Source organism: Cutaneotrichosporon cavernicola (assembly GCF_030864355.1).
Source record: "Cutaneotrichosporon cavernicola HIS019 DNA, chromosome: 6".
In the NCBI taxonomy this organism is placed as follows: domain Eukaryota; kingdom Fungi; phylum Basidiomycota; class Tremellomycetes; order Trichosporonales; family Trichosporonaceae; genus Cutaneotrichosporon; species Cutaneotrichosporon cavernicola.
The window spans coordinates 798,235-823,476 of NC_083398.1; the positions used below are offsets into that span (position 1 = coordinate 798,235).

At 59.3% G+C, this 25,242-nt stretch overlaps 8 protein-coding genes across 8 annotated transcripts; 4 read left to right on the forward strand and 4 right to left on the reverse strand.

Annotated features, from left to right (window-relative positions):
* Positions 1-262: 262 nt before the first annotated feature.
* Positions 263-2,465, reverse strand: CcaverHIS019_0603160 (uncharacterized protein; the record flags this gene model as incomplete). The annotated part of the gene is made up of 2 exons (XM_060602760.1): positions 263-371; positions 418-2,465. 2 exons carry the CDS (start codon positions 2,463-2,465, stop codon positions 263-265), a joined length of 2,157 nt encoding a protein of 718 aa, XP_060459122.1.
* Positions 2,466-5,461: 2,996 nt separating this feature from the next.
* Positions 5,462-8,815, forward strand: CcaverHIS019_0603170 (uncharacterized protein; the record flags this gene model as incomplete). Its single annotated transcript, XM_060602761.1, has 4 exons — positions 5,462-5,938; positions 5,972-6,288; positions 6,323-6,935; positions 6,971-8,815. The coding sequence occupies 4 exons, from the start codon at positions 5,462-5,464 to the stop codon at positions 8,813-8,815; spliced, it is 3,252 nt and encodes a 1,083-aa protein (XP_060459123.1).
* A 963-nt stretch (positions 8,816-9,778) lies between these two features.
* On the forward strand, positions 9,779-11,023 carry CcaverHIS019_0603180 (uncharacterized protein; the record flags this gene model as incomplete). The annotated part of the gene is made up of 1 exon (XM_060602762.1): positions 9,779-11,023. The coding sequence occupies one exon, from the start codon at positions 9,779-9,781 to the stop codon at positions 11,021-11,023; it is 1,245 nt and encodes a 414-aa protein (XP_060459124.1).
* Positions 11,024-11,722: 699 nt separating this feature from the next.
* Positions 11,723-12,288, reverse strand: CcaverHIS019_0603190 (uncharacterized protein; the record flags this gene model as incomplete). Its single annotated transcript, XM_060602763.1, has 4 exons — positions 11,723-11,937; positions 11,981-12,039; positions 12,081-12,213; positions 12,279-12,288. The coding sequence occupies 4 exons, from the start codon at positions 12,286-12,288 to the stop codon at positions 11,723-11,725; spliced, it is 417 nt and encodes a 138-aa protein (XP_060459125.1).
* A 302-nt stretch (positions 12,289-12,590) lies between these two features.
* Positions 12,591-16,437, reverse strand: CcaverHIS019_0603200 (uncharacterized protein; the record flags this gene model as incomplete). Its single annotated transcript, XM_060602764.1, has 9 exons — positions 12,591-12,630; positions 12,873-13,087; positions 13,124-13,186; positions 13,313-13,332; positions 13,371-13,703; positions 13,753-13,901; positions 13,939-15,904; positions 15,938-16,141; positions 16,410-16,437. 9 exons carry the CDS (start codon positions 16,435-16,437, stop codon positions 12,591-12,593), a joined length of 3,018 nt encoding a protein of 1,005 aa, XP_060459126.1.
* A 227-nt stretch (positions 16,438-16,664) lies between these two features.
* On the forward strand, positions 16,665-17,660 carry CcaverHIS019_0603210 (uncharacterized protein; the record flags this gene model as incomplete). Its single annotated transcript, XM_060602765.1, has 2 exons — positions 16,665-16,909; positions 17,015-17,660. The coding sequence occupies 2 exons, from the start codon at positions 16,665-16,667 to the stop codon at positions 17,658-17,660; spliced, it is 891 nt and encodes a 296-aa protein (XP_060459127.1).
* A 21-nt stretch (positions 17,661-17,681) lies between these two features.
* KEX2 (uncharacterized protein) lies at positions 17,682-20,468 on the reverse strand (the record flags this gene model as incomplete). Its single annotated transcript, XM_060602767.1, has 1 exon — positions 17,682-20,468. The coding sequence occupies one exon, from the start codon at positions 20,466-20,468 to the stop codon at positions 17,682-17,684; it is 2,787 nt and encodes a 928-aa protein (XP_060459128.1).
* Positions 20,469-21,259: 791 nt separating this feature from the next.
* Positions 21,260-23,124, forward strand: PRP45 (uncharacterized protein; the record flags this gene model as incomplete). The annotated part of the gene is made up of 5 exons (XM_060602768.1): positions 21,260-21,276; positions 21,318-21,471; positions 21,509-21,665; positions 21,702-23,043; positions 23,091-23,124. 5 exons carry the CDS (start codon positions 21,260-21,262, stop codon positions 23,122-23,124), a joined length of 1,704 nt encoding a protein of 567 aa, XP_060459129.1.
* Between the last annotated feature and the right edge of the window lie 2,118 nt (positions 23,125-25,242).

Genomic DNA, 25,242 nt, shown 5'->3' on the forward strand with positions numbered 1-25,242 from the left:
ACACTCTCCATTCATCAACTTCAAGTCTGATAGCGAAATGAAGCTTATCGCCATCAATAGCAGCTCTCTCAGTAACCCATTCACCACCACACCATCATCCCTCCCTAGTCGTCTTCTTGCAGCGTAACGTGCAATCTACAGCACTACAGCTCTATATCTATGCGAGGCCCGGCTGCTACAACAGATGACAACGGAATGCTGGTGTTGACTGGGGGTGCGGAGTGACGAGTTGCAGCACAAGCTGGGCACTCAAGTCAAGGTTCTAGACATGGGCACCACGCAACACCTTCTTCTTGGCGCGGAAGAGACCGAAGCGCGCGTTCGTCGACATGTCCTTCAGCTCCTTCTTGAATCCTTCTTTGACCGAAGGCCTGATATCAGCCAAGCTTCTGGGCGCGCAGCGCACGCTTTACCCACCGCCACTCCTCGGGCCGACCGCCCAGGTCGCCATGCCGACCGCCCCACTCCCGGGGCCGGTACTGATCCTTGTCTTGCTCGGTGAGACGGAGATGGCGGTCACCGCTCGCCCAGCGCGAAGGAAGATAACCACCGCCTCTCTCCTCGATGATCGTACTTGGCTCCTTGCCAGAGCCGTCATGCCGTAGGCTTCTTGTAGAGCTCGAGTTGTCCTCTACTCGTCGGCCCGAGTGCGACCCGCTAGGCGTGCGTATGACATGGTCGAAGCGTGTCTGGATCCGCGTCGAAGGCCCATTGGGCGGAAATACTATTCGCGGGTCGTCGTCGTCCACGATCTCAATCTCGGGCAGTATGCGCGAACGGCTCGAGGTGCCCGGTTTGACCGAGTCGGCAGCCAGCTCGCCAACCCGTGTTCGCCCAGCACGCAGGTTGCGCCGCTCCTGCTCCTCGCGTTTCTTGGCCTGCGCGGGCGTCTCGGGAAATAGCTGCTCTCGTGGGCGAGGTTTTGGCCTCTGGCGAGCATCGGCATGGTCCCGCTCGGAACTGCGCGAACTCGCGCCGCTGAACACCGACTCAGAGCCCAGCCTTCGCGACTGCAGGGACTGTGACACTGGCATCGGCCGGGCCGGTCCCGCGTCAAAGCCCATGACACGCGTGGCGCCGCTCGGGGCGCGCTCTACCCTCGCCTGCACCGGCGTGTCCGGTAACCGTTTGTCGACAACGATGGTTGGAGCTTTCGGCAACAACGTGACCTGATGTCGCGTGTCGCCGTTGACGATCTTCTTCTGGCGCACAGGTTGTGGTACCAATGTGGGGAGCTCCCTCTTCTTGAGGCGGAGCTGTGGCGTGATTCCCCTGTCTGCTTCTGCTTCTTGGTATTGTGGAGGAGGAGCGTCATCGAATGAGGCGTACTCATCTGAGCCAACTTCGGATCCCCCTTCCTCGTCTTCCTCCTCTTGCAAACCCTCTTCCTCGTACGCGTCCCGGTACTCCCCTTCTTCTTCTTCTTCTTCTTCTTCCTCCTCCTCCTCTTCCTCCTCCTCCTCCAGTGGTTCGTCGTCATATTTGGACTCTGGCGGAGCGATCTTGACGATGGGTCGTTGAACCCCCGACGACGACGTTGAGACGTTCCGGCTATGTCCGTGCAGAGGAGAAGGGGAAGCTTGGACCGTCTCGGTGTGTTTTCGAGGCGACTCTTCGCTATTGGCCACGTTGGACCTTCTATTGGATGAACCGCCAGACACGGCCGACTTCTCGTCGAGAGTGGGCGATGTTGGAAGGTGGGAATGGCTCAGACGCGACGTTGAGCGACCGTTGGCCATTGGTATTGCATCGTCGTAGTCGCGGCCAGACCGCATACTGGGTGTCGCGCGCCCAGAATAGAAGCCGCTCGCGCGATCGCTCATCACGCTTCGCCGCCGGGCGGCCGCGTACAGGGAGACCTCGTCGAGCTGGAGGCGCTCGGCCTCTGTCCGACGGCGGTACTCCCGTTCTGGCTCCTCTAGGAGTGCACGCTCGGAGGTGTTCATTCTGGGATCGTACTCAACCGAGCTGCTGGACGAACTGCCGCTTGAGCTGGACGCACGACGCTGGTCGCGGCCAAAGGCGCTCCGCCGCTTCGACTTGCGGCGCGAGACGGCGGCGACACCTGCGAACGGGTCGAACTCGGTGTCGTGCATGCGCCCCGACGAGTCTATGTAGACGCCTGGACCCTTCGAGTCGCGCTGAAAGCTTGACGTAGAGGCGTTTGCCCGCGCTACCTCGTCCTTGTCTTTCCTACGCCCCGTGAGAGCCGCGAAACCGCCTGCAGTCCTGGTGGATAACCTGCTGGGGCCTGCGATCGAAGTGGCGTCGTCGTCACGCGCCGCCGCTCCGGTTGACTTGTAGCCGGGCTCGAGCATGTGGTTGATCTCGTTCCGTTGGCCCATTGCAACCTGCTCCTTCTTCTGCTTGCGGCTTGGCAACGGGCCAAACGACGACGAGCCGGCATGTGGTTCTTGCAAACCCTGCCGCCGAAAGTGCATGTCGGTGTAGGCTTGAGTCAGCATGGTCGGCGGCGCGACGTACAGGGCCGAAAGGTCTTTAGCAACCTGTCTGGTGGCGGCGCTTGTTGCCGAGTGCTAGGCCCCCGCATGGCGTAGGGCGTCGTGCCGATGGCCGATAGGCCTTCTGCGTCGTGCCCGACATCCCTGTACGAGCGCGATGGCCTGCTGAGGAAGGTCATCTTGCCCGGCGGATGCGGAGCCGCAATGCAGAGTCGACGAGGTGGGGTAGTTCACGAGCGATCGCGAGCTGAGCTGGGTGTCGGTTGACGGGGGAGAGAGACGATTCGATGTGATGGGATGGGAGAGGGCGAGAGAGAAATAGCTGTCGGGTTGTCTGTTCTGCGAGTGGGTTGCCGAGAATTGATGTCAAGAATCGGAGGAGAAACAGGCGCCGGCGCCTCAGAGATTGGAGAGAAGACGGACAAGAAACGCGCAACTCTTACAGCCTGCTTGCAAGTGATGAAGGGAGACGAATGAAGAACCAAGTCGGTCTGTGAGAATGACGTGTGGAGATGCACAAGCGAGTTGGGTGATGTAGTTTGTTGGTTGTTGAGAAGGAGGCGCCTGCGCCTTGGGATGGGCAAGGAGGTTTGGTGGAGAATGGAGAGAGTGGGGTTTGCTGGAGTGCTAGAGTGATTCGAAGGCGGGCGGTGCAATGCAGGTCAAGGGGCTTTGTTTTGTGCAGGAGAATGAAGATGGATAGAGTGTGAGACGTGAGAAGTGTGTATGCAGCGATGAATGAGAAAGGAAAGAGAGTGGTAAAACCGAGTGGAATGGGGTTGGTTGGATTGACGATGAGGGTGCAAGAGGTGTCCCAGAGGTGGGAGGTGGGTGGTCGGTGGTGGTCGGTGGTGGTGGCTGGTGATTGTACGTACATAGGAGTGAATGAGCTTAGGGGAGGGATGGAGGGACTGCGGTGAGGTGGTGGATGAGGCTGTGGCGTACCATCCTTCGGGCCCCAGTCCCCGCAAAACTATACTATGGGTTTAGGGTCTCCCCTGTCTGGGTAACCAACATGACGAGCGGGACCAGAAACGCATAATTCTCCCTTCCTATTGACGTCATCCCCATCATGACGGCTTCTGACATGATTACCATCCTCGGTTACAATCACTCGGTCCAACATTAGAAAGTGGCTCAACACCGGCCCGTGTGCGTAACTGTCCCCCACTACCCCCACTCCGAAACTAAATTTCGATGAACCCTCTCCCTCGGACGGGTCCACGTAGTGCCCTGCTTCTGGCGTAACCGCGGTATCGGGTATAGGAGAGGGCGTGGCAATGCGACAATGACAGGTGAGGCGGACGCTTGTTAACCACAGAAGGCGGTTCTAGTGCCAAGCACCACATCGGACGGATAATACGGCGACTAAGACTTGAGAGTGGACCGCTACCAGGAACGAGCAGTTCGAGAATCTGTCATTAAAAGCACATGGCAACAGAGCAGTCAAGAGGGAGTAGTTGAGGCAAGGCGAGCAAAACACTGTAGCAACGTCCCCAATTGTGGGGTATATATCAAGAGCAAAAGAGACAAAAAATTACAGGTCACGACGGGGGTCGAACCCGCGATCTCCTGATGACGAACAGTGTTACGTTATCGTAGTCAGACGCGATGCCATTTCGCCACGCGACCCTGCTAATTTGTTATTTTCTCCTGATCATTTTGGATATATGTCAGCCCTCGTCCACTTGACCCAAGTCCTTCGATTGCCACTGCTGAGCATGGAGTGCAGCAGGTACGCAGGCTGTGTTTAAAGAGGGCCATGTGGTGTTGGGCCATGTGGTGTTGCCTCCAGATCGATGTGATGTACTGACCGAGGTTACTTTGCAGTTGTCCCAGGTCAGTCCTATTGCGCCAAGCTGAAACGCGCTATGGCACAGAGCACAGTCACTTGGCAGCCACCGCGTGGGCGAGCACGGTCATGAGTGCACCGCCGATATCCCTTGCAGCTAGGACGCAAGTGGCTGCGCTTAATGCAGAACGGTGGTACCGAGCTGTATTTGAGGGGTTGAGGCGCTGATGCTGGTCCGAAAGAGGCAGATGGATCATCGGAACTGGGCGGGTTGATTTTGACGCGTGCGATTGACTTTCTGAAACAAGCAAGTATGCGTCCCGGGTGGCCAATTCTCGCCCTGATCCCCACACCGATAACCCAGGGCGAAGGGGAGGTCCGAGCTCAACCACAAATCAATCCAGCTAATACAACCTCCCAGCCCTCGGCGCCATCCTGACGCCACCAATGCCGCTCCTCTGATCTCTCCTGAACAGACCCGGAAACCACTTGGAGCCGCACTTGAGGTCAAACGGATTACTGCTTGCAGTTAGTGTCGGCGTCTGCATGGCCGAATTGTTAGGTCATAAGCTGGCTATGAATGTTCCCACAGGAACAGGTTCTGAGTGAGAAGCATGGTAACAAGGGGAAAGTAGAAAATAGTGAGGCAGAGGTTGGGTGCCCTGGTTGTCACGTAACGTGCATCAACAAAATGACCTTATGGATGGGACCACTTCAAGGAGTAACAGGATTAACGAGATCAAGACTAGGCCAAGCCAAGACGCACCTAATCCTCCCCCCCCCCCCGCCCCCCCCCCCCTCTCTACCCCCTCCTCTTGAATCGTCTTTCATCATTGCTCTACATCTTCATCCTCACAAACCGCATTGGCAAATACATTGCCTCTACGCCGTACGCCGTGCACAAGGCGTTGCACACGACTGGCATTTTGGTAGCTGTGGCTGAAAACAAGCTAGCAAGGTTAAATTCAGCCTCCGCCGCTCAAAACAAACACTCCCTTGTCCTTCCTCGGTCTTTAACAGTGTGTTTCAATCCTCGACCCACCAAACACCCACACCCACCACACCCACTTGGTTGCTGTAATATCCACTCTTGCACCCCATTAGTTTACGACATCCATCGCCAGCCTCACACCCTCACCACAATCGGGGTGACCATCTCCCGTCACCCCACAACGTCTCTCCTCTTTCCCACCACCCCAAACACTCAATGAAGTCGCTCTGGGGTCGCTTCAAGCCCGCCCAAGCTGGCCCGAGCACGTCACGCCCGTCACCCGACGTCGCTGTGGCGGACCGTTCCGACGACACCATCAAGGTCGGCAAGACGCGCTCGTTCCGCCGCCCAAGACTCACCGATGTGCATACAGAGACGCCCACCTCGGCTAGCGGCGATGCAGAACACTCGCACTCACACGACTATTCGACTATATCACACTCGTCCCTCACCAAAGAGCTCCCACCGCGTCCGGTAACCCCGGGTGCCCTTGCCAACCTCAGCCCACCCGTGTCTCCCAAGGACAGCCATGACTTGCCCAACGCCATCGAGGAATGGCGCGCGCAGCAAGCGCGCGCCTCGAACTCGACCGACAATGTCAAGAAGGTTGCGTTCCAGTCACCCCAAAGGCCTCATGGCACCAACTCGGATGGCGACTTGCGGGGGAGAGCGGCTGGAAGTGCTGGGCCCTCGGTGAGTTGTCTGTACAACAGGAGCTGACTCAAGCGTCAGCGCGAACACTCGCCAACGTCACGCTCGTCCTCGCGAAACTCGGTGCACGGCTCGACTCCCCTAGACATGCGACGGGGCTCTGCGTCGACGTCGCAAGCTAGTCTGACGCATATGGCACATTCGCCCACTAAAAGCACGCTCTCGCAAGTGACGCTCGCCCCGAGCGAGAGCAGTGCAACGAGCGCACAGAGCTACATTCCTCTGCCAGAAAGTTGGACCGCCGCGATGGACGACGAACTCATTGCCAACCTTGGTCCTCGTGAACGAGCGCGCCAAGAGGTCTTGTGGGAAATCGTCAACTCGGAGGAACGGTAAGGATCTCTGGCGATGCAGGCTGACGCAAAGCTATGTGCAGGATCTCGCCAAGCTCAATGAAACATTCTGCCTCGCCCTACTACCTGCGCGCGAATCGCCGCCCCTGGGCCTGGGAGACCCTCTGGTCCTGACGCGCACGACGTCACCCGTCACAAGCTCGGGCTCTCACGACATGCAAGATTTTTTGCCCATTGCGTCCCAGTATTCTGCGGCCCGCCAGAGCACGGACTCGTTTCGCTCCGACGACGAATCGTCGGCGGCGAGAATGAACGCCCTCGCCGCCCTGACAAGAAGCACCGTGTCTTCGCAACCCTCATCGCACCCACAAACCATCTCACACAACGCACACGACCGCAACCATGGTGGCCGCTTACACGGGCAGGCACGCACGCTGCCGCTCAATAGGGCGTCGCGCGGCAACCTCCAGAATAAGGATGACGGCCACTCGCGCATTACGTCTCGATCGAGCATCTCGTCCATGCTCAACGGGCCTATGACGCTCCCCGACGATCTCGAGCAGGTGCTTACTTCCATCTCGTCAGGCATCCTCCAGGGGCATGTCAAGCTTGTCACGGCCCTTCGCAAACGATATGACGAGCAGTTTCCGCTGGTGCGCTCGCTGGCGGACGTGTTTATCTCTCACGTTAGTTCTTGATCAATTTCACCTACTGACTCCAGTCCGACATCCTTCGCGAGTATGCCACGTACATCCTGCACCTTGAGCGCGCGCTCGCACAGATTGACGAGGCGGCGGCGTTGTCGGCGTCGATAGCCACTGGCAGCCGCAGCCGTCGGAGCTCGCGTCGACTCGAGGAGACGCAGCAGGGCCGCCTCAGCAAGAGGCTTGCGCAGCTTGAGGAGCTTGCTGCGCAGCGCGGGGAGGCTGGCATGGCCATTTCCTTATCCAAGCCGTTCCAACGTCTGCTCAAGTACCCGCTCCTCTTCCAGAACCTGCTGTTCAACACGTCGCCTTCGACACGCGAATACGAGGCCACGCTCGCAATGGTTGACGAAGTTGAAACGATTGTGCGAAGCATCGAGGACGAGAAATCGTCGTCTGAGGAGCGTGAGCGCGCGCGTGATGCGTGGGCACGTATCGAGGGCATCGAGCGCCACAAGCAACTTATGGCACCCAAGCCCACTCGCCTGCTTGTGTCGGAGACCCTCGTTCCACCCACGGAGAAGAAGGGCAAGGCGTCGCACCGGTTGAGCGAGATGCTCAAGTACCGCAACATGGAGCAGTGGATTGTTCGCTTTACGGACGTGTCGCTGCTCTGTGAACGAACCGGGTACACGTCTCTCCCTACGTCGTCCAAGAACCGACTCAAGTCCGAGTCGCAGACGGACCTGAGTATACGCCGCTTGAGCTCGTCCAAGCGCGGACAAAGCTTGAAGCAGCGCAACATGTACCGCTTCCTGAAGGTGTACGAGTGGCATGAGCGGGTGCTCAAGCCCGAGACGCCACCACCGCGCCTCAGCCTCGACTACAAGCGCACATCTCTCGACGTAATGCGTCGCGCCAGCGTTGACCACTACCGTCGCCCAAGTCTCGACCACCACCCGACGCTCGATAACCTGCTCGAAACGCCGCGCGCGACCGGCTCTGCTGTCACACCGCGCAAGGTGCCGATGAAAACAGTGGACGGGAGTCCGAGCAAGCTGACTCCGCGGCGGCGCGCCAGCAGTCCGGCACGCACCGACGATGCGCAGAGCGAAGTCATGAGTGTTATGTCGTTCGCGTTCCGCGGCGAGGCGCGACCCCTGGCCCGTGGGAGCATAGGCCGCGCCCGCGGCGGAGCCACGATGGGCGGGCCATCGCAGCGCACGACGAAGCTGGCTGAGCGCAGGGCCAGCGGGAACATGAGCAGCTCGGCAGCGGCGAACGCCAAGTTTGCACACCGACTGCGCTCGAGCGAGGAGCTTTCGCAGTCTGCTCCGACTATCCGCCCGGCGTCGCGGGTGCGCCGCTCCCTTCCGCCTGCGATGGCGCTCACGCCTGCCGGCGGACGGCGGACCACCACGCCCGCCTCTCAGCGCCCACCGTGGAACAACAGCATGCGGCCGATCAGCGCGCGTGAGGAGCGCGAGCTCGAGCAGGACAAGGAGCGCCGTCCTCCGTCGGCCACAAAGGTGCGCCCAAAGCGGCCCGAAAGCGCGGCGGCACGCTCCCGCTCCAGTGCGAGTGAGCGCGAGCCCTTCGGCGATGCGGCGAATGGCAAGGACAAGATGAGCGATGCGAGTAGCGCGAGCAGTCGCGCGGCCAATGCCACCATTAGGGGGCCGCCGATTGCCAAGGCCAATGGTGGAGTGAAGGCGAAGGGCCGTGGGAGTGACATTGAGAATGTCCCCCAGGAAGAGGAGGTGCCGCTCGAGCAGCAGAAGGGCTCAACCGCCGTCTCGGTGAGCAAGACGAATGTCGAGGTTGTGGTCGACAAGGCGGACAAGCCCGCGGCCAAGACGCTTACTGGGGTCGCGGCACGCATTGCCGCGCTCGAGGGACGCAACCGCGGTCGGCACATATAATGGACGGACCTGTTGTACATACTAGCTGCCACTCTGTAGCTCGTCTGATACGCTGTCACGTCGGACGAGGCCCGAGCCGAGTGAGGCTGTGACAAGAGTGGCGACTGACGCTTGGTGGATGTGGCTACGTGTTGACGGCGTTTTGCGAGGAATGAATGATGCGGCGTACAAATTCAAATGCACTTTTCTACATTGCTCATCACCCTTGAACCTCATCTGTGCGGCCACGCTCTGACCCTCACCCTCGGCACAAAGACCAACCAACAACTGACAACTGACGACTGACTGGGTCTAGCAGGTCGCAGGCCGCAACCTGTAGCTCGACAGGACAAATTGGCATTCACATGTCCAGTATCCTTGTTACAGTACCAGGCTTCCGAGATCTGCATGGCGACCTCACAACCAGTCGATCCGTGATCAACACGGACCGTGCATTGCGCAACGGGTGGAGGAAGCGGCCGCCCGATCCGCTCGCGCCGCTGGCTGGGGACGCCTGAACGCCTCGACCCCGATACCATCAAGCTCAAACGGATACAGTAACATGTTTCCATTCCCTCTTGATCCTCCACGTCTATCTTTCTCCTCCTCTCCCTCTCCATCCACTCTGTCCACACCACCACACCACACCGCTCAATCAGTCCGCGCTGTACATCCTGTACACTCTGTACAGTCCTCCTCCTCCGAGTAAAGCCCTTGGACACCACACCTGCTACTTTCAACTAGCGGCAAGGCCTGTTTCTGTCGGCCATGACTCCTCAGCCGCCCTTATCCCCCCTAACTATACCAACCCACCCCGTCTCAGCCCCCTCCAGTGCTGTCGACGTCCATGACCAGCTGCCTCTTCATCGCCCAACTGCACGCCGCCACTCGCAGCCCCTAAGCCCGTCTCCCACCCCAGTTAGGGCGCCCTCTCCAATCCGTCGCCCATCTCACCCCTCGCCAGACGGTAGAAGCCGATTGGATATGCGTTCCCTCCATGACGCCCTCAACGCAAATGCCAACACCGACGAGCGCCCCAGTTGTGCGGGCGGGCCCACTCCTCCGCACACGCCCCGCTCCCGCTCCCAACCCCCATTCGGGGACTATGGCCGTCGCGGCTCTCTTCCACTGGCGACCCCACGCGCCGAACCAACCCAGCAACATGTGGAAAATGGCCCAACCCTGCCCCTAGACACGCTACGCATACTGGCCGCCTCGGGAGCGGACTTTACCCATTTCCCGACCGTGTCATTCCACCCTACTGGTGGAGGGGGAAAGCATACGGTCATCCACCGCACCGTCCCAGGCGGCCTATTCGGACCCGACCTCGCCTCTAGGCTGGTATCCCACCTCGTCGCCGAACCGCTCCTCTCTCCGTGGTTGAGCCCACGCACCTCGCCCTCTCTTCTTCCGCTAGCCTTTCCCGACAAAGTTACGCCAAGTCGCTCTCGCCCCCATTCACGCGCAAATTCAATCTCGGGGATCCCAAAGACGCCCATTACCCAGACCCAGACCCAATCCCAGACCCAGACCCTGACCCAGACCCAGGCCGGGTCACTCCCAACCACCACGCCCCGCCGTATGCCTGAAGCGTGGTGGGCCGGCGCGCCGTCCGTGCGCGCAGCAGCCTGGGCCGCTCTGCTCGATGACGACGTGGACGTTCCCTCCGCTCCGGTCTTGTGGATTCCAGGAGGGTTTGGAATCGCGCGCGACTCTTCCACGCCCCGGAACTTGGACTGGAGCAACGAACCAAAGGGAATGCACACATTCGCCTTTCTTCCCCCTTTTGATGAGGACGAGACGGAAACTCTGCGCGCCCTCATGGAGCCTAGCCCGCGGTCCGGTCGGTCGGGGGCCCCATCGCCAGAGAATATAACCCCGATCCCCTCCAGTCCGGCAGTTAGCGAACTCTGTCTCGAGCCACGGTCTGTTCCCCCTTCGCCTCTCCCCAGAGTGGACCCGCCGGCGCAGTTCGCCCCGCCGACTCCAGTGTCCTTGCCACAGGCCAAAGCCCAGCCCGTCTCCGTCCCCGTCCCCGTCCCTGCCGCCAAGCCCTCCCAACCTAGACCCCAGCTCCATGTCCAGACTCAGCCCCATGTCCAGACTCAGCCCCAAGCCCAGACCCAGTCCAAGCCGCCTACGCCGCTAGGCCTCGCGAGTCCGCCGACCCAGACGCGCCGTAATACGCTGAGCCTGTTTGGTCTTAGTCCGCGCAAGGCGCGCAAGTAACAAGTGGCAAGTGATAAGTGACAAGTCGCACTGCTGGCGGTGCATAGAAACATTGGCCATTATTGCTGTATATTCATGACGATGACGATGAATTCATGACGACTGCCTGGTCAAAGCTTGGCAGGGAGTGAGCGACATGTGAATACTTGTCTTCCATGTGTCCAGGAACAGTCTCAGCATTCCGCATCACATTCCACATCGCATTCCGCATCCATCATTCATTCAGTAGCAGGTGCTCTCGTCCACTACAGGTGGGCTTGGCTTGAATGGGGACTCGATGCAACCATCTGGCCGTACACGTCTGTCGCTCCGCAAGAATTTCTAGAAGACCTGAACAGTGCCGTGGCACAGGAAGTGGAATCCGTATGACGGGAATCAACAAAATTCGTTCACCAACCCCTCCTGAACAGTACTGTGAGGACGCCATTTGGATCTGTCACGGTGCTATCCAACCCACACTCTCCGGCACCATCCACATCACGCAAAAAAACTCCACCAGTGTCCCTCTTAGCTCAGTGGTAGAGCGCGTCACTAGTATCTGCAGTATCTGCAAAGATCATGACGAGGTCAGTCGTTCAAGTCGGCTAGGGGGAACACGAGCAAGAGCTCATCTTTTGGCTCCGTGATCGATCTTGGCATCTGGACTACCTCACAACTTCACCTAGCCCTATCTCCTACTATTGATTTGCAACTCAGAACTCAGAACTCGACATCAAGCACAGCTTCGGTCGTGCTCGAGTGACCCTTCGGGAGCGAGTACGCCCCCTTCCCTTTAATACCCGCCAGCTCGCCTGTCCCACTACCCTCAACCACCGTCCAGGTAGTTTCGACGGAGCCCGTGTATAGACCCGTGGCGCGGAGGGCGAAGGTGCCTTTCTTGCCGTCGATCGAGCCGTGGATCACCATTTCGCCGTCTGATCTGTCAGGCTTGCAGGAAGCAGGAGGAAAGAAACTTACCAAAAGACGCATTCCCGCTGGGGGACTTGCCGTCGTCGCTTGGAGGGCCGTAGTATGTCCTGCTGTCAGAGGGGGTAGGTAGGGGGATAGTGGAGCCTACATAATGTACATGGCCAGCGCCTTGCCCTCGACACCACCCGAGATGGTGCGTTCGGTGCGCACGTGGGCGAGGGTTAGGTCGCCGAGGGTCTCTTTGTCCTCGACCCACGAGTCAGTCGTGAAGGAAACCTTGTCTGGGATTAGGCTGAGACGAAGGAGTGGAACGGAGGGACAGACGGGGTAATGAAGGGATACATACAGGATGGCATAGTTGAGAGAGGCGTTGAGTGGTCGAGTGGTTGAGTGGTTGAGTGGTTGAGTGGTTGAGTTTGTAGTGAGAACCGATGAGTGGTGGATTATATGGCGTCAGGTAAGGTGAGTCAACCCCCGTAAGGAGCGGCCATCTCCAAAGGAACGAGGTCGACCGTCAAAGCCAGATAAAGAGGAACCACGGAATGAAGATCGCCATGGGGAATGAGGCACGGTCCGGTCATCCATCGTCAACCCAACCCAACCGCCGACAAACGATTACAACACAGAAGCAAGAGCATGCTAATATTACAAGTCGCAGCTAAGATGGGAACATGTTACCATCACAGTTACGCATGCCACTGTCCGTTAGCGTATGAACAGGCCATTGTGTATGGGAGTGTGTCTCTCTGTCTTCTCGCTTCCCTCCTCGCCCACTTTCCCTTGTGTCGTGTTTCCCTCGTGCGTGACCCCACAGCGTTCACCATCCCGTCACTTCTCCTCGTCCGCGGAAGCGCCCAACTCTCCCCACAAGTCTCTCACCCGCCCTCATGCGCTTTGCCCCATGTAAATGCGCAGAGTCCCCCGCCCAACCGCTACTCACCACTTGCACTGTCCACCATTGGGGCGTCCCACAGCTCTGGGGTTCACATACGCCTGCACGCTCGTCTTGTTCTTGTCACGTCTGCCGCGCCGCGGCGTTTCCATGACTATCTCAGACTCGTCCGGAGTCCCTTTGTACGAGATACACATTTCTTCACCAGGGCGGATGTCGAAGCGTGCAAAGATCACCAGCAGCGGGCGCTCGGGGTGTGCGTCCTGATATCAGCGCGAGTTCGCTGGACTGGAGCTCACCGTGACATACGCCTGAGAGGTAACAAGGTTTGGATTGCACGAGTGGTTAATATATCGGGTGAACTGGCATTAATTAGATTCAGGAGATCGAAACTCACATTCTGGGCACGGAAAAATGATGAAAGGGGTCAGCTCTGTCAAAATAATCGCAGAAGGTGCGATTCTGCAACACAAGTTCTTATAGCTTACCCCCAAGTGAAACGCATCGACTGATGTTAGTTGTGCTTAACCAGACCCTGGGACTCACCTGAGTATGCCGAATAGGAGAAGTCGCAGTCATTATCGTCAATGCCGACCGCCTCGGACGGGTCCGAGATTGTGCCCAACTCCATCAACTCCTTGGCCTTCCATTTCTGCGCACGGTCCTTGACGGTCATGGCGAGCTCGTAAGCTCGTGGATCGATGTCTTCAAGGCCGTCCGGAGGGTGTGAAATGTGGTAGCCGTCGAGGTCGAAGAGGTACGTCCGGCCAACTTTCTCGTAGACACGACCGCGCACCTCCGTCTCAGCCTCAGTCACGAACTCGCCAGAGTAAATCCCGATGAAAGTGCCCCTCTTGATGAAACTTTTAGCCCGCACACCTGGGGGTTAGTAACCATCCGCGTCCAGATCCTATTAGCTCAAATTCACCCCAGCCCTTCTGCCGAGTCTTGAAGATTTCGACAACCGTATCCTTACTGCGCCCGCGCTGGATCACGCGGTTCATGCATTCGGGCGGGCAGCCGCAGTTGGGGCCGCACTCCCAGATGGGACACTCGTGGTTTTTGACAGTACCGTCCCTGGCGTCAGCTTCAAATCTAAGCAGGATGAAATTACTCGTTGTATTGGAATCCATGGTAACCTTCAAGGTTGTAAAAGTACAGCTGTTGACGCTTGACGCAAAGACACGTCGTTGACAGCGGATCGCACGGCCCCTCACAGCCACAGCCCTGGCCGAGCTCGGGTTCTGGAACCTCTGTGCTGTACAGCATCTGATTGCTGTATTGGAATTCAAAGTTTGGCGGGACCCCGTCGATGTGGTTTACGACCTTGATGGCCGGGGCGTTCGGTTCGTCGACGGCCGTGAACATGGACATGTACATCTCAAAAACCTCGCGATGAATCGCTGGGTTCAGAAATGAGCCTTTGCTGATCAGCTTGTGGTACTGATCGATTATGTGCATGTCGAGGTGGCGGTTCACCTTCACAGCCATGCCAGCAGGTGCGAGTTCGCGCGCAGTCACAGACTCTTTTCTTTTGAATAGCCCATCGCCGTCCGACAGGCGCTGGGCGCTATCAATGAGGCGCTCCCACTCCCGGCGACTGATGCGAGCCGGGACCTCGAGCACCTCGACCTCCTCATCAGTAATCTCCATCGGGGCCGCGAGCCCATGCGACGGGGGTGTTAGGACCGCGTCATCAATCGGCGACGCTTCAGTGTGCGAGTCGTGCATTTTAGCGAGTCTCGAGTTATCGGTGGTTGTGGTTGGGGCGGTAGAAGGTGCCCGTGCTCTCGGTGAGTTTTCAAGATCTTCAGTAGCTCGCTCCGCGACAGCTGTAGAGGTAGGCTCCTCAGCCGGGCCAGTTGCGTCACCAGGGGCCACAATTTCCTCGATTTCGGCATCGTCGAAAACACTGATGACGTCCTCATCAATCTCGAAAGAGGGACCGTCGTCAATTGCGGAGTGAGGCGCGGGTGTCAGACTCCCTTCGGGAAGGGGAGGTATCAGGTCCTCGTCGTCGTCGATGTCGGCCATGCCAACGCTGTCACGCGGCGCATCATCGAGCACCATCGCCTCGGCCGAGGGACTCACGGCCGCGCCGGATAGGGAAGGAAACGGAGACGTCCTGGTCACCACCGTGGATAATGCCGGCTGAGGAGGAGACGAGGCAGACTTGGGTTCGGGTGCAGAGGCTAGGGGCTGGGACATCGAGGGGCTGGCCTCGGGCGTGGCAAGTGGCTGGGAGGCGGGGCGTGAGACAGGACGTGAAGACGGGCGCGAGGACGAGCGCGAAAGAGGACGTGGCGGTGGCTGCTCAGGCGACGCGTTGTCGGTCGCCCACAATGGACCCATGCGTTTCTTCACTGGCGCAGGCAACTCTGCCTCCGGCGGTGGGAACGTGAACAGCGGCGTAGCGGATGCGCGTGGTAGCGGAGGCCCGGGTGCGTCTCCTTCAGCGACAGGCGTGGCGGTCGGTGCCTTGGCTCCTCCCAGTGTGCCGCGGGGCGCCTTGCCTCCGGTCGACTTGCGTGCCATCATACCATGATGCTTTACGGTGCGTGAGGGAGATCTTTCACGCAGGCGGACGCGGTGTGGCGTGATCTGAGCCTGCGACGGAGGCTGGCCCAGGACGTTTAAAGGCTCAAAGTTACCCCACTCGCCGAGCTTGGGGCCCAGCGAGCTCGGCGCCTTGTTGGCCTTTGGCCGCTGGCCTTCGGGCCGGCCTTCGACAACAAGCTTCTCGAAGTTACCCCATGACCCCAGGTGCGTGCCCTCATGGAAGCCGTCCGTGCGGCGCTTCTTCTTCCGCTGGGAGGGAGGAAGGTTGGCCTTCCGCTTGGTCGTCTTGGTCTCATCATCCGAGTCAATGACAACAATCTGACGAGACGGTCCTGCCTCGGCATTGTCGGAGAAGTAGTCGCGCAGAGGTCGCTGTGTCGCGACAGGCGATGTAACTTCGCCCCGCTTGCCTTTGCCCTTATAATTCGAACCGTTCTCGCGGTTGGACACGGACGAGCCATTCATGCGCTGGGACGAACTGGGCGTCGCGATAACTGGAGGTTGGGCTAATGCACTTGGGCCTGGTGTAAGCAGTCGCTTGAGTGGCTACACACCAGCGGCACCGCGCTTCTCGCGTTCGCGCAGCTTATTGAGTTGTGCGTTGAGGTCACTCTCGTCCGGGTCGGAATCAGGCTGGCGTACCAGACCTTGCGCCCGTACGCGGCTGCGCCGCGGTGTTCTGAGCTGTTGGTGCTGCGACGAGTGTTGTGGTTGCTTGTCGTCGCTGTCATCATCAAAGACGAAAGGGTCTTCTTGGGCTATGCATTAGCGTTATGTGTGTTGGTGGAGGTACGCATCGCCGATTGTGGTGGCGTCATGCATCACAACGGCGCGGTATTCACGATGACGGTTTGTTCGGCGTGGGTTGGAGCGGATTGGTGGAGGGAAGGTTGAGTGCCTCAGTGGACTGTGCACAGTGGTAATACCCCAAACACCTATTTACACCAAAGTGACGCTCTGGGCCCAAATATACACTCCCAGAGGCTCAAAGTAGTTATATAGCCTCCAGATGGTCCGGGGACTCACTTCCGAGACTTTGACGAGGCCCAGCCATGCTGGAAAACAAGTTGTGGGAAATGGGTGTGGAGAATGGTATAGCAAGGTGCTGGGAGGACACTCATCTGCATCTGCATCAGCTTCACCTAAAGGTAGGGGCTTATATAGGGTGCCTGAGTGTCAATATAAAAGGATTCCAGAGTTCCAGAATGCAACAACAAATATCAGACCCCAGACTCTCCACTAACAGCCATCCAGTCATCCAAGCACCAACCTTTTGCAACCATGGTCCGCAAACCGCAGAAGGGCCCGGCCCTAATCAACCGTGACCACCTCGAGCGCGCGCATTTCGCTCTCCAGGCCAGCGTGTTTCTTCAGGAGCTCGCTGCTTCCGCTTCTTCCGACTCCCTTCCCGCTCCGGACACGAAAGGGAAAGGGACAGGCCGCGAGACAGTGGCGGACTTTGCCCGCCTCGCGCAGAACAACATGCGGTCTTTCCGCCGGTGGACGGTGCACAACCTTGTCAAGCTGTGAGTGATACTGCAGCTACTCACTTCAACTGGTTGAATTGCAGCTGTATCATTCCACTAGTTGAATCCCAGTTACCGCTTCGATGTCGAGCTGGCTGACCCCAGCGACCCCTCCGTCAAGCATGCGCTGTGCGCTTGCAACACCGTCCTCGTCCCCGGCCTCACCGCGAGTGTCCGCGTACGCCCAAGCGCGGCACACGGGAACATTGTCCACACGACATGCGGATGTGGGCGCAGAGTCGGGGTGCCTGCGGCGCCATGTGGACCTAGCACAGACGGGGCACAGGCAAGAGAAGGCGGAGGGTCACTTGATGGGCCGGTACGAGGTGCTCGTCGGGCGCGCCTCGCTCGCAAGGTTCCATTCCACCGGAGAGAACGGGTTGGTGTCGACGACGACGTGGAGGAGCCGACGAAGAAGAAAAAGGCCAAGGTGGCGGGACCTCTACGAGAGGGACACGTACTCTGGGCCGGAGGGGATCGGGTGAGCGGGTGGGGAGTGACGTCCGATGAGCCCCAAACCGCACCACTCGAGGAGGCGGACAGTTCACAGCCCGAGGCCCTGGCACAAGCGAAGCCCGCACCCCAACCGAAGCAACCACCCCAACCGAAGCAACCCAAACAGAAGAAGCAGAAGCAACAACCACAACAGCAGAAGCAGGCAGACCGAGGCCAGAAAAAGAAGGAGGAAAAGGAGAAGCAGGAGAAAGCCCTCACACCCGAAGAGCTCGAGGAGCTCGCGAACAACGGCTAGTCTATGCATACATTGTCAATGCTATGGGCGGTCATCCACCGCGTCCTGCCAGCTCGAGCTGCTAATGTTGCTGGGCTCTACAAGTGGCGAAGTAGCCCTGGGTGACCCAGTGCTGCTACGCGCAGGTGACTTGCCCTCGATGGCCTCCTCCTTGTCAGCCTCGTCGGCGTCAAAGAACGCCGCCTTCTCCGGATCGCCCGCATGCTCGTGATGCCCCGACCCCGAGCCGCTCGCCTCCGGTTCGTGTTCGTCGTCGTCCTCCAGGAAACGTTCGTGGTATCGGAGCGCAGTTGTCTCGTCCGCTTCATCGTCGCTCGGCCCGTCCCCGAACGCATCGTACAGTTCTTTGCTCTCCTCTGCGCGACGCTTCCGGCGACCAACGAGGTTGAGCGGCACGTCGTCCGTGACGGGAGCGTATGCACCACGGCTGCCGTCGGCAAGGCCCAGGGCAGCCGCACGCTTGCGACTACGGTACAGGAAGTAACCGCCACCGGCGAGAGCTGCAAGGAGAACGATGAGGAACGCGCCGCCGAGCCATGCCGAGTGCTTGCGCAGCGCGTCGATGCCGTCGAAGACGCCCACGGAAGCTGCGCCAGCAGACTCTGGATCCACGTCCCCCCCGCTAGTGGGAGCGGGGTTGGGTTTAGCAGTAGGACCTGCCTCGCCGTGGTCGCCGGGGAGGAGGGCAGTCGGCTTGGGCTTCTGCGGGATGCTGTTGCCAGGCGCGTAATCGGCCGAGCCAGTCATCTCCTCGTCCATCTCACCAAACTCGGCCGGCATCCACTTCGTCGCCTTGGCCGCGTCGATGGATGAACCCCACAGCTGCAGGCTCCACTGATTGAATCGCCCGGTGAAATCGGTTGAGCCTTGGTCGCGCACGTTGATCGTCCAGTTACCCACGGGGTCCTCGCCCCAGTGCTTGAGGCTCATAAACTTCCACCCCGCAAAGCCCCCCTCGTCCTCGTCGCGGTTGCGCGTCAATGCTAGCGTCGACGTGTGTCCTCCAGGTGAGGTAATCCCGACCTCGACGTGTCCGCGTCGCTGGTGCTCGATCCACACGCGCACCGTAACGTGCTCGAGCTTTTCAAAGTTCTCGTTATCGAGCATTTCGCGGGTCACCTCGAATGAGGAGTAGACGCCCTCGTGTGTGAGGAAGCTGCCGTGGTGCGGCTCGGGGATGTCAACCCCAGGTTCGGGGATTCCCTCCGGCTCCGTCTCGCTCACTTCGCCGCGGATCACGTTCGAGTCGCCGTTCGGGGGGTCGGCTGACGGGAGTGTCGGGCGCAAGGGCGCCTCAGTATACGGCACGTTGATGACGGGTGAGTCGAGCCACGCCTGCGGTTTGACGAGCTCCCAGGTCCGCGCGGCTTCGACGAACAGTCCCGCGTCCAGCTTGCCGTACCCATACTTGTACGAGTAGTTGCGCCCTGCCGCGGTGACCTCCCAGTCCTCGTCGTCCGCGTTGAGCATGACGGCGTTCTCGATTGCGAGATGTTGCACGTCGCGCCACGTGAGGTCAGGTCGCACCTGGAGGGCGAGCGCGAACACGCCAGCCGCCAGCGGCGCGGCGGCACTTGTGCCACCATGGCTGTGCGCACACTTGCCGTGCACATCGGTGGTGTGGATGAACTCGCTGCTTCCAGAAGAGGGTGCGACGATCATCATCGCCGAGCACATCTCTGAGTAATACGGGTGGTTGCCGAGGTGGTCGTACGCACCGACAGTGACGCTGAAGATGCTGTTAGTGTAACCGTCAAAGTTGCACTGGTCGCCTTTATGGGCGCCGTTGCCAGCCGCGAACACAAAGATCGAGCCCTTGCCTCCGCGGCCCTTGTTGACGCCGTTCACGATAGCCTTGAGAATCACATTGTTCGGCGCCTCCATGCTCTTGCCATCGTCAGGTGGTCCCCACGAGCAAGAGAAGATTTCGTTTTCCTGGTACTTGTAGTTGAGGGCGGCGGCTTCGTCTGCGTCCGTGATTGGGTCACTCAGAATGCGCAGGCCGGCAATCTTGGCCTTGTACGCGACGCCGACACCACATGCGTCGTTCGCACCCGCTGCGATCTCGCCACTACACCGCGTACCGTGCTGGTCGTCGGCCAGGCGGGGGCGTGGGTCGTCGTCCTGGTTGTTAAAGTTCCACGACCCCTCGGCATTGTAGTTCTCCTTCAGGTCCGGGTGTTCATAATCGATTCCGTCGTCGACGACAGCGACCTTGACGCCCTCGCCGGTCACGCCCGCCGCCCAGAGTTTAGTGACGTTGAGTTCCCAGCGCGAGTCGCGCTTGTTCGCAAAGTGCCACTGCATGTGGAGCTCGGGATCCTTGAGTCCCAGTTCGTTCTGTAAGAACAAGAGTTCGGTGTTGTCGAGCGTGATACCCTGCGCGTCGTCCTGCCGCTCATTCCAGCGCTTAAAGCTGTGCTGCGACCGCGACTGGTATTTTGGGGGCACGCGCTTGACCCGCTGCCGCTGCTCGAGGCGGGCCACGTCGCGGATACCTGTAGAGGAGCGACGACGATCTGATGACAATTGCCCCCAGCGCGCGAGGACGGGATCGCTTTCGCCGACTGCTGAACGTGCGCTCACCCCATGCGCCCGCCGCACAACCCAGTAGCCTGCCAGCTCGCCTAGTGGCTCGACGATCTCGGCACCGAGCACCGCAGCAGACGACGCGGCCTCCTCGGGCGTGGCGGCATCGGGAAGCTGGAGGGTGTAGTAGGCGTGTGTGTCGTAGTTCTTGGGGACGGGGCCGGATGCGAGCGCCGATAAGGAGAGTAGGAGCGGCACAAAGGCCGAGAGAAGAAGCATGGTGCGCCCACCGTCCGATCCGATCAAGCTGAGAGGGGTATAAACGATGACTGGTCAAGTTGGAGAGGGTTTACAGAGGAGATAAATGGGAAAAGTGTGATGTACAAGATCCAATGTGTACGTGGACTGTTGTACTTTGGAAGTGGCTGTGAGAGTTCCAGGGCCAGCCAAGTATGAGATCGCCACCCGGATGAGACGGGACCAGACCTTAGTGCATCCATCCCTTTTTCTCTCCCCCTGTATCTTCTACCATTTCTGCCGCACCAAGCGATGGTCATGTAAAGTGCATGTGCGAGTTAGAATTACCTAACTGCCCACTCTCGGTTGCATCCCGTTGATGGGTAAACGCCAGTTCGAAGTTGAAGAAGTGGGTGGCGGCAAAGCCAAAGTGCTGAACGCGTAGCGTGTGCCACGCCACTGCCGGGTCGCCGCGGGGCTGGAATCAGGGTATCACGGGTCTCGCCGCAGTGGAATCTCGCTGCTGTTGCTGCAAACGTTCAGGCCACCTGAATTGTAGCTGTGCATGCATACGCAGTACCACTCTGCATGCGCGTGCGTCTCCAGTGTCTCTCTTAAACGTCTCCTATGTCATGCACAGGTACCGAATCCTTTGTCGCTACATTGCACAGTTTATGCACGGATTAGATTTGGCCCCCAGCAGATGAATGGGGTTGAAAGGGGAAGAGGTGCCACACAAGCTAATGCCGCAATCACCGAAGGATCAGTCAGTCGCCACCTAGAATGTTCAAGTGGAGCATCATCACAATCTCGAGTCACTTACAACAAACGTCATGGCTGCCCTTGCTCGGTGAGTACCACAGCTTGTAACCCCAGCGTCGCTGACGCCAGTGCTCTCCCGCGCCCTGTACATGCGAGCGTCGAGGAGGAGGAGGCGCCGGTGCTCAAGACGCTCCCCAAGGCTAACATTCCTGTGTACGGCAAGCGCAAGGGATGGAAGCCGAGCAGCGAGGCCGACTTTGGCGGTGGCGGCGCGTACCCGGAGGTGAGTAGCTTGTGAACGCCGGCCTAGCTAACCCCAGTGCCATGTCGCGCAGTACCCGCTCGAGATGGGCCGCAAGAAGACGGCACCCGGGTCGACAGTCGCCCTGCAGGTCGACGCAGACGGGACTGTGCGGTACGACGCGATTGCGCAGCAGGGCCGCGGATCTGGACAGCGCGTGCAGTCGAGCTTCAAAGGTGAGCTTTCATATGATGTAAGGAAGCTGACGTCAGACCTTGTTCCCTATGCTAACCGCACCGATGTGTCTGAGGACGACCGGGCCATGCTCCGTCCCGACGAGGAATCGGTGAACGACACGACTGAGAGGACACGGCTGGCACTCGAGAAGATCACGCACGGCAAGATCAAGGCGGCGCAGCCCAAGCATGTGCCAAAGGCCAACGGCGACGCGACGTACATCCGCTACACCCCAGCTAACCAAGGCGCAGACAAGAGCAAACAGCGCATTATCAAGATGACTGAGGTGCAGGAGGACCCGCTGGAGCCGGCGCGCTTCAAGCACAAGAAGATCCCGCGAGGGCCAGGCTCGCCACCACCGCCCGTGATGCACTCGCCACCGCGCGCAATTACCAAGCAGGACCAGGCGGACTGGGACATCCCACCGTGCATCTCCAACTGGAAGAACAACAAGGGTTTCACGGTCCCGTTAGACAAGCGCCTGGCAGCCGACGGACGCGGGTTGCAGGACGTCGGGATCAACGACAACTTTGCCAAGTTTGCTGAGTCGCTGTTCGTGGCCGACCGTCATGCACGAGAGGAGGTGCGCGCTCGAGCGCAGATGCAGCAGCTCCTTGCGCAGAAGGAGAAAACGCAGAAGGAGGACAATCTGCGCCTCCTGGCCCAGAAGGCGCGCGAGGAACGGAGTGGGGGTGCTACTGGGTCTGGGGCACCGCGCGAGATCGCGGCACCGTCCCTGGGCGTCGGGCTCGGCGGGTACGCGAGCTCGGACGACGAGTCTGGGAGTGGCAGCGACGAGGAGTCTGATGATGAGGCGGCGGTTCGCGAGCGCGAGGCTGTGCGTGAGGAGAAGCGCCGGGAGCGCGAGAAGGAGCTACGCATGTCCAATATGGGCAACGAGCAGCGGGCCAAGATTCTCGCACGTGAGCAGAACCGCGACATCTCGGAGAAGATTGCTCTGGGCCTCGCCAAGCCCTCCGCGTCCAAGGAGACGCTGCTCGACTCGCGTCTGTTCAACCGCGAGTCTTTGGCAACTGGCTTTGGGGCGGACGACTCCAACAACCTGTACGACAAGCCGTTGTTTGCGGGTTCGACAGCGGCTGCGGCGATCTACCGGCCGCGCGGGAACGCGGGCAACGACGAAAGCTTCGGCGGCGGCACAGAGGAAGGCATCCGTGCCGAGTTGGAGAAGGACAGGTTCGCGCTTGGCAAGGCGACACGCGGCTTTGACGGTGCGGACAGCAGCGAGGTCCGCGATGGGCCTGTCCAGTTCGAGAAGGAGATCAGCCTGGACGGCACGGCTGACCCGTTCGGTGTCGAGCAGTTCCTTGACGCAGCTAAGCGTGGAGGCAAGCGTGCAGCAGCTGACGACGACCGGTGAGTGATGAGCGTGTATGCCACAACTGAATCTCCGCTGACACCAGTGACGACGCGCGCAAGCGCCATCGCGAAGATTAGTGATGGGAATGTGGCGAGTGACGAGATCTGCTGCCGGGGTGGTGCAGGAACATGTCGGCGGCGCGTCGCGCGTTCCTGCGATCCTGCGCGCCCTCGGACGCGGCGTGACTTTCTCCACGTGTTCGAGAGCTTGTCTTCCCGCCGTATGCCGTGACGTCTTGATCTCTGTGGTCAATTCGGTGATCAGGTGACCTTGTTTCGCCTCTTTTCCTCGCTTGTCTCTCCGCAAACGTCAGCACGTTACATCGATGGCGTAAGTTTGATATTCTGGCCCCAGTAGCATAGTTGCATGTATTTGTATACGATAACTATACGACTGTAAACTCTAGCCTTGTATGCTTGTAACAACGAGCTCCGAGGGGCAAGGCACGGTCGCGGTCAGTCTGAAAGCCTCCCTTATCGGCTCAGGTCCGCGTTCCCCCGAGGTACAAACGATGCCAGATACAGCCGTCATGTTCTTAAGCGGGGTGGGGGGAGTGGGGAGTGGGGAGTGGGGTGTGGGGTGTGGTGTGAGCAAACTCACAAGGGAGTGCTTCAGTATCAGAGAGGAGAGAATGTATCCGATGGAACTGACATGGCATCGACTCGGGCTCAACCCCATCTCTTCCCCGCCCCCAACATCTTGATTCCCCGCCTACCCGTTGCAGCTATGCACTATCGATCGTTTGCGTTTTCTTTTGCGTTGCGCTTGTGCTAGCATCTGAACCCTCGCGCACACTCTCGCAATATTCTCGTCACTCTTTGAGCTAGCGCTTGAAGAACAATGGCAGTTCAATAGTTTCAGGCACGGCAGATCAGCGGATGGGATCAGCGTTCAGGATCAGGATCGTTGGATCAGGCAAAGGTGTGAGGGCCGAGGCGCGAGGGCCGAGGGGCGATGGTGCGCGGCTTGGATTTGGGCTGGGGCTGGGGCTATTCAAATGATCAACTAAGATGCGGTGCATGTGATTTCTCCCCGCACCCGAGGCCAGTTGAGATGCCTCCCGCATGTTCGCTTGGTACCTGCCGAGCTGCCCGAGTACTCGGAGAGCGCCCTTGTTGGCGTTTGTTAACTCGCCGAGCCGACTTCCGCACAGACACGAGACAGGGGGCCGCAGGTGGGAACGGCAAGCGCGGCAGGGGAGGCGGCACGGGCCCACGTTTCGTGTGCCTCGCTGCTCTGCTCTGTTAACAGCATCCAGCATGGTTATACTGATGGCTATGGACTTTCCGAATCCAACCCACTTACCCGGTGGTAGAGTGGGGGGGGCGAGAGGGAGAAGCAGCTGACGCTACGCTACAGCGCTCAGAGTGCAGAGCACGTACGTCCAGTCGCGCAGTCGCACGCTACCAGGGACGAAGCCAGGCACGATAGTTGTAGCCAATGAGTTGTTTGAACTGCAATGTAACTGCATGGGTCTACATGTCATGCATGGGACGAGAATGTAGAAAGCGTCCCGGTTACCGTTAGTCGTCACAATGTGCCGATATGTGCGTGTCCTGTCAAAACGATAACATACCCTTTGTCCGTGCACTCAGGCACCACAACGTCGAGTTTGAGGCTCTCTCTTTACTCTCTCATGCTCAGAGCTCTCAGTCGCATTCTTACCCAATGGAATTAACACCTACGCAACCATGGTGCTCCACAAGCTCAAGGTGGGGCGTGCACAATTCACAAGGGAGAGCCGATAAGCAGAACCGTGCCTGCACGTCTCGGCCTTCATCGTCGTCTCCCTCTTTGCTTTGCATACTCTCTCACCTCCCATACCTCCCCCCGCCACCAACCCACGCCATCACGGCAGACGTCGTCCGTCCACTGGATGCGTCTACAACTGGTATTTGCGGTGCGGTGCGTTGCGTTGCTTTTCGTTGCGTTACTGGGTCAAACTCGTCGCGCGGTGGCGGGGTGGTGAGGCTGGCTTGGGTCTGGCCAGGCCTCGGGTTCCTTGAGAACCCTGCGGCCAAGGGTCGGCATCTTGAAGGCTCAGGCTGACCTACTGTGTTGAACGAGTTTGACGAGTTTCAGTCTATAATACATGCGTTGGAGAACGGGATTGGATTATGTAACTGGCGTTACAGTACGAGTATTACGAGTTTGTTGTGCTTGCGTGATGGGTAGAGACGTGGCGAGCAAGAGCT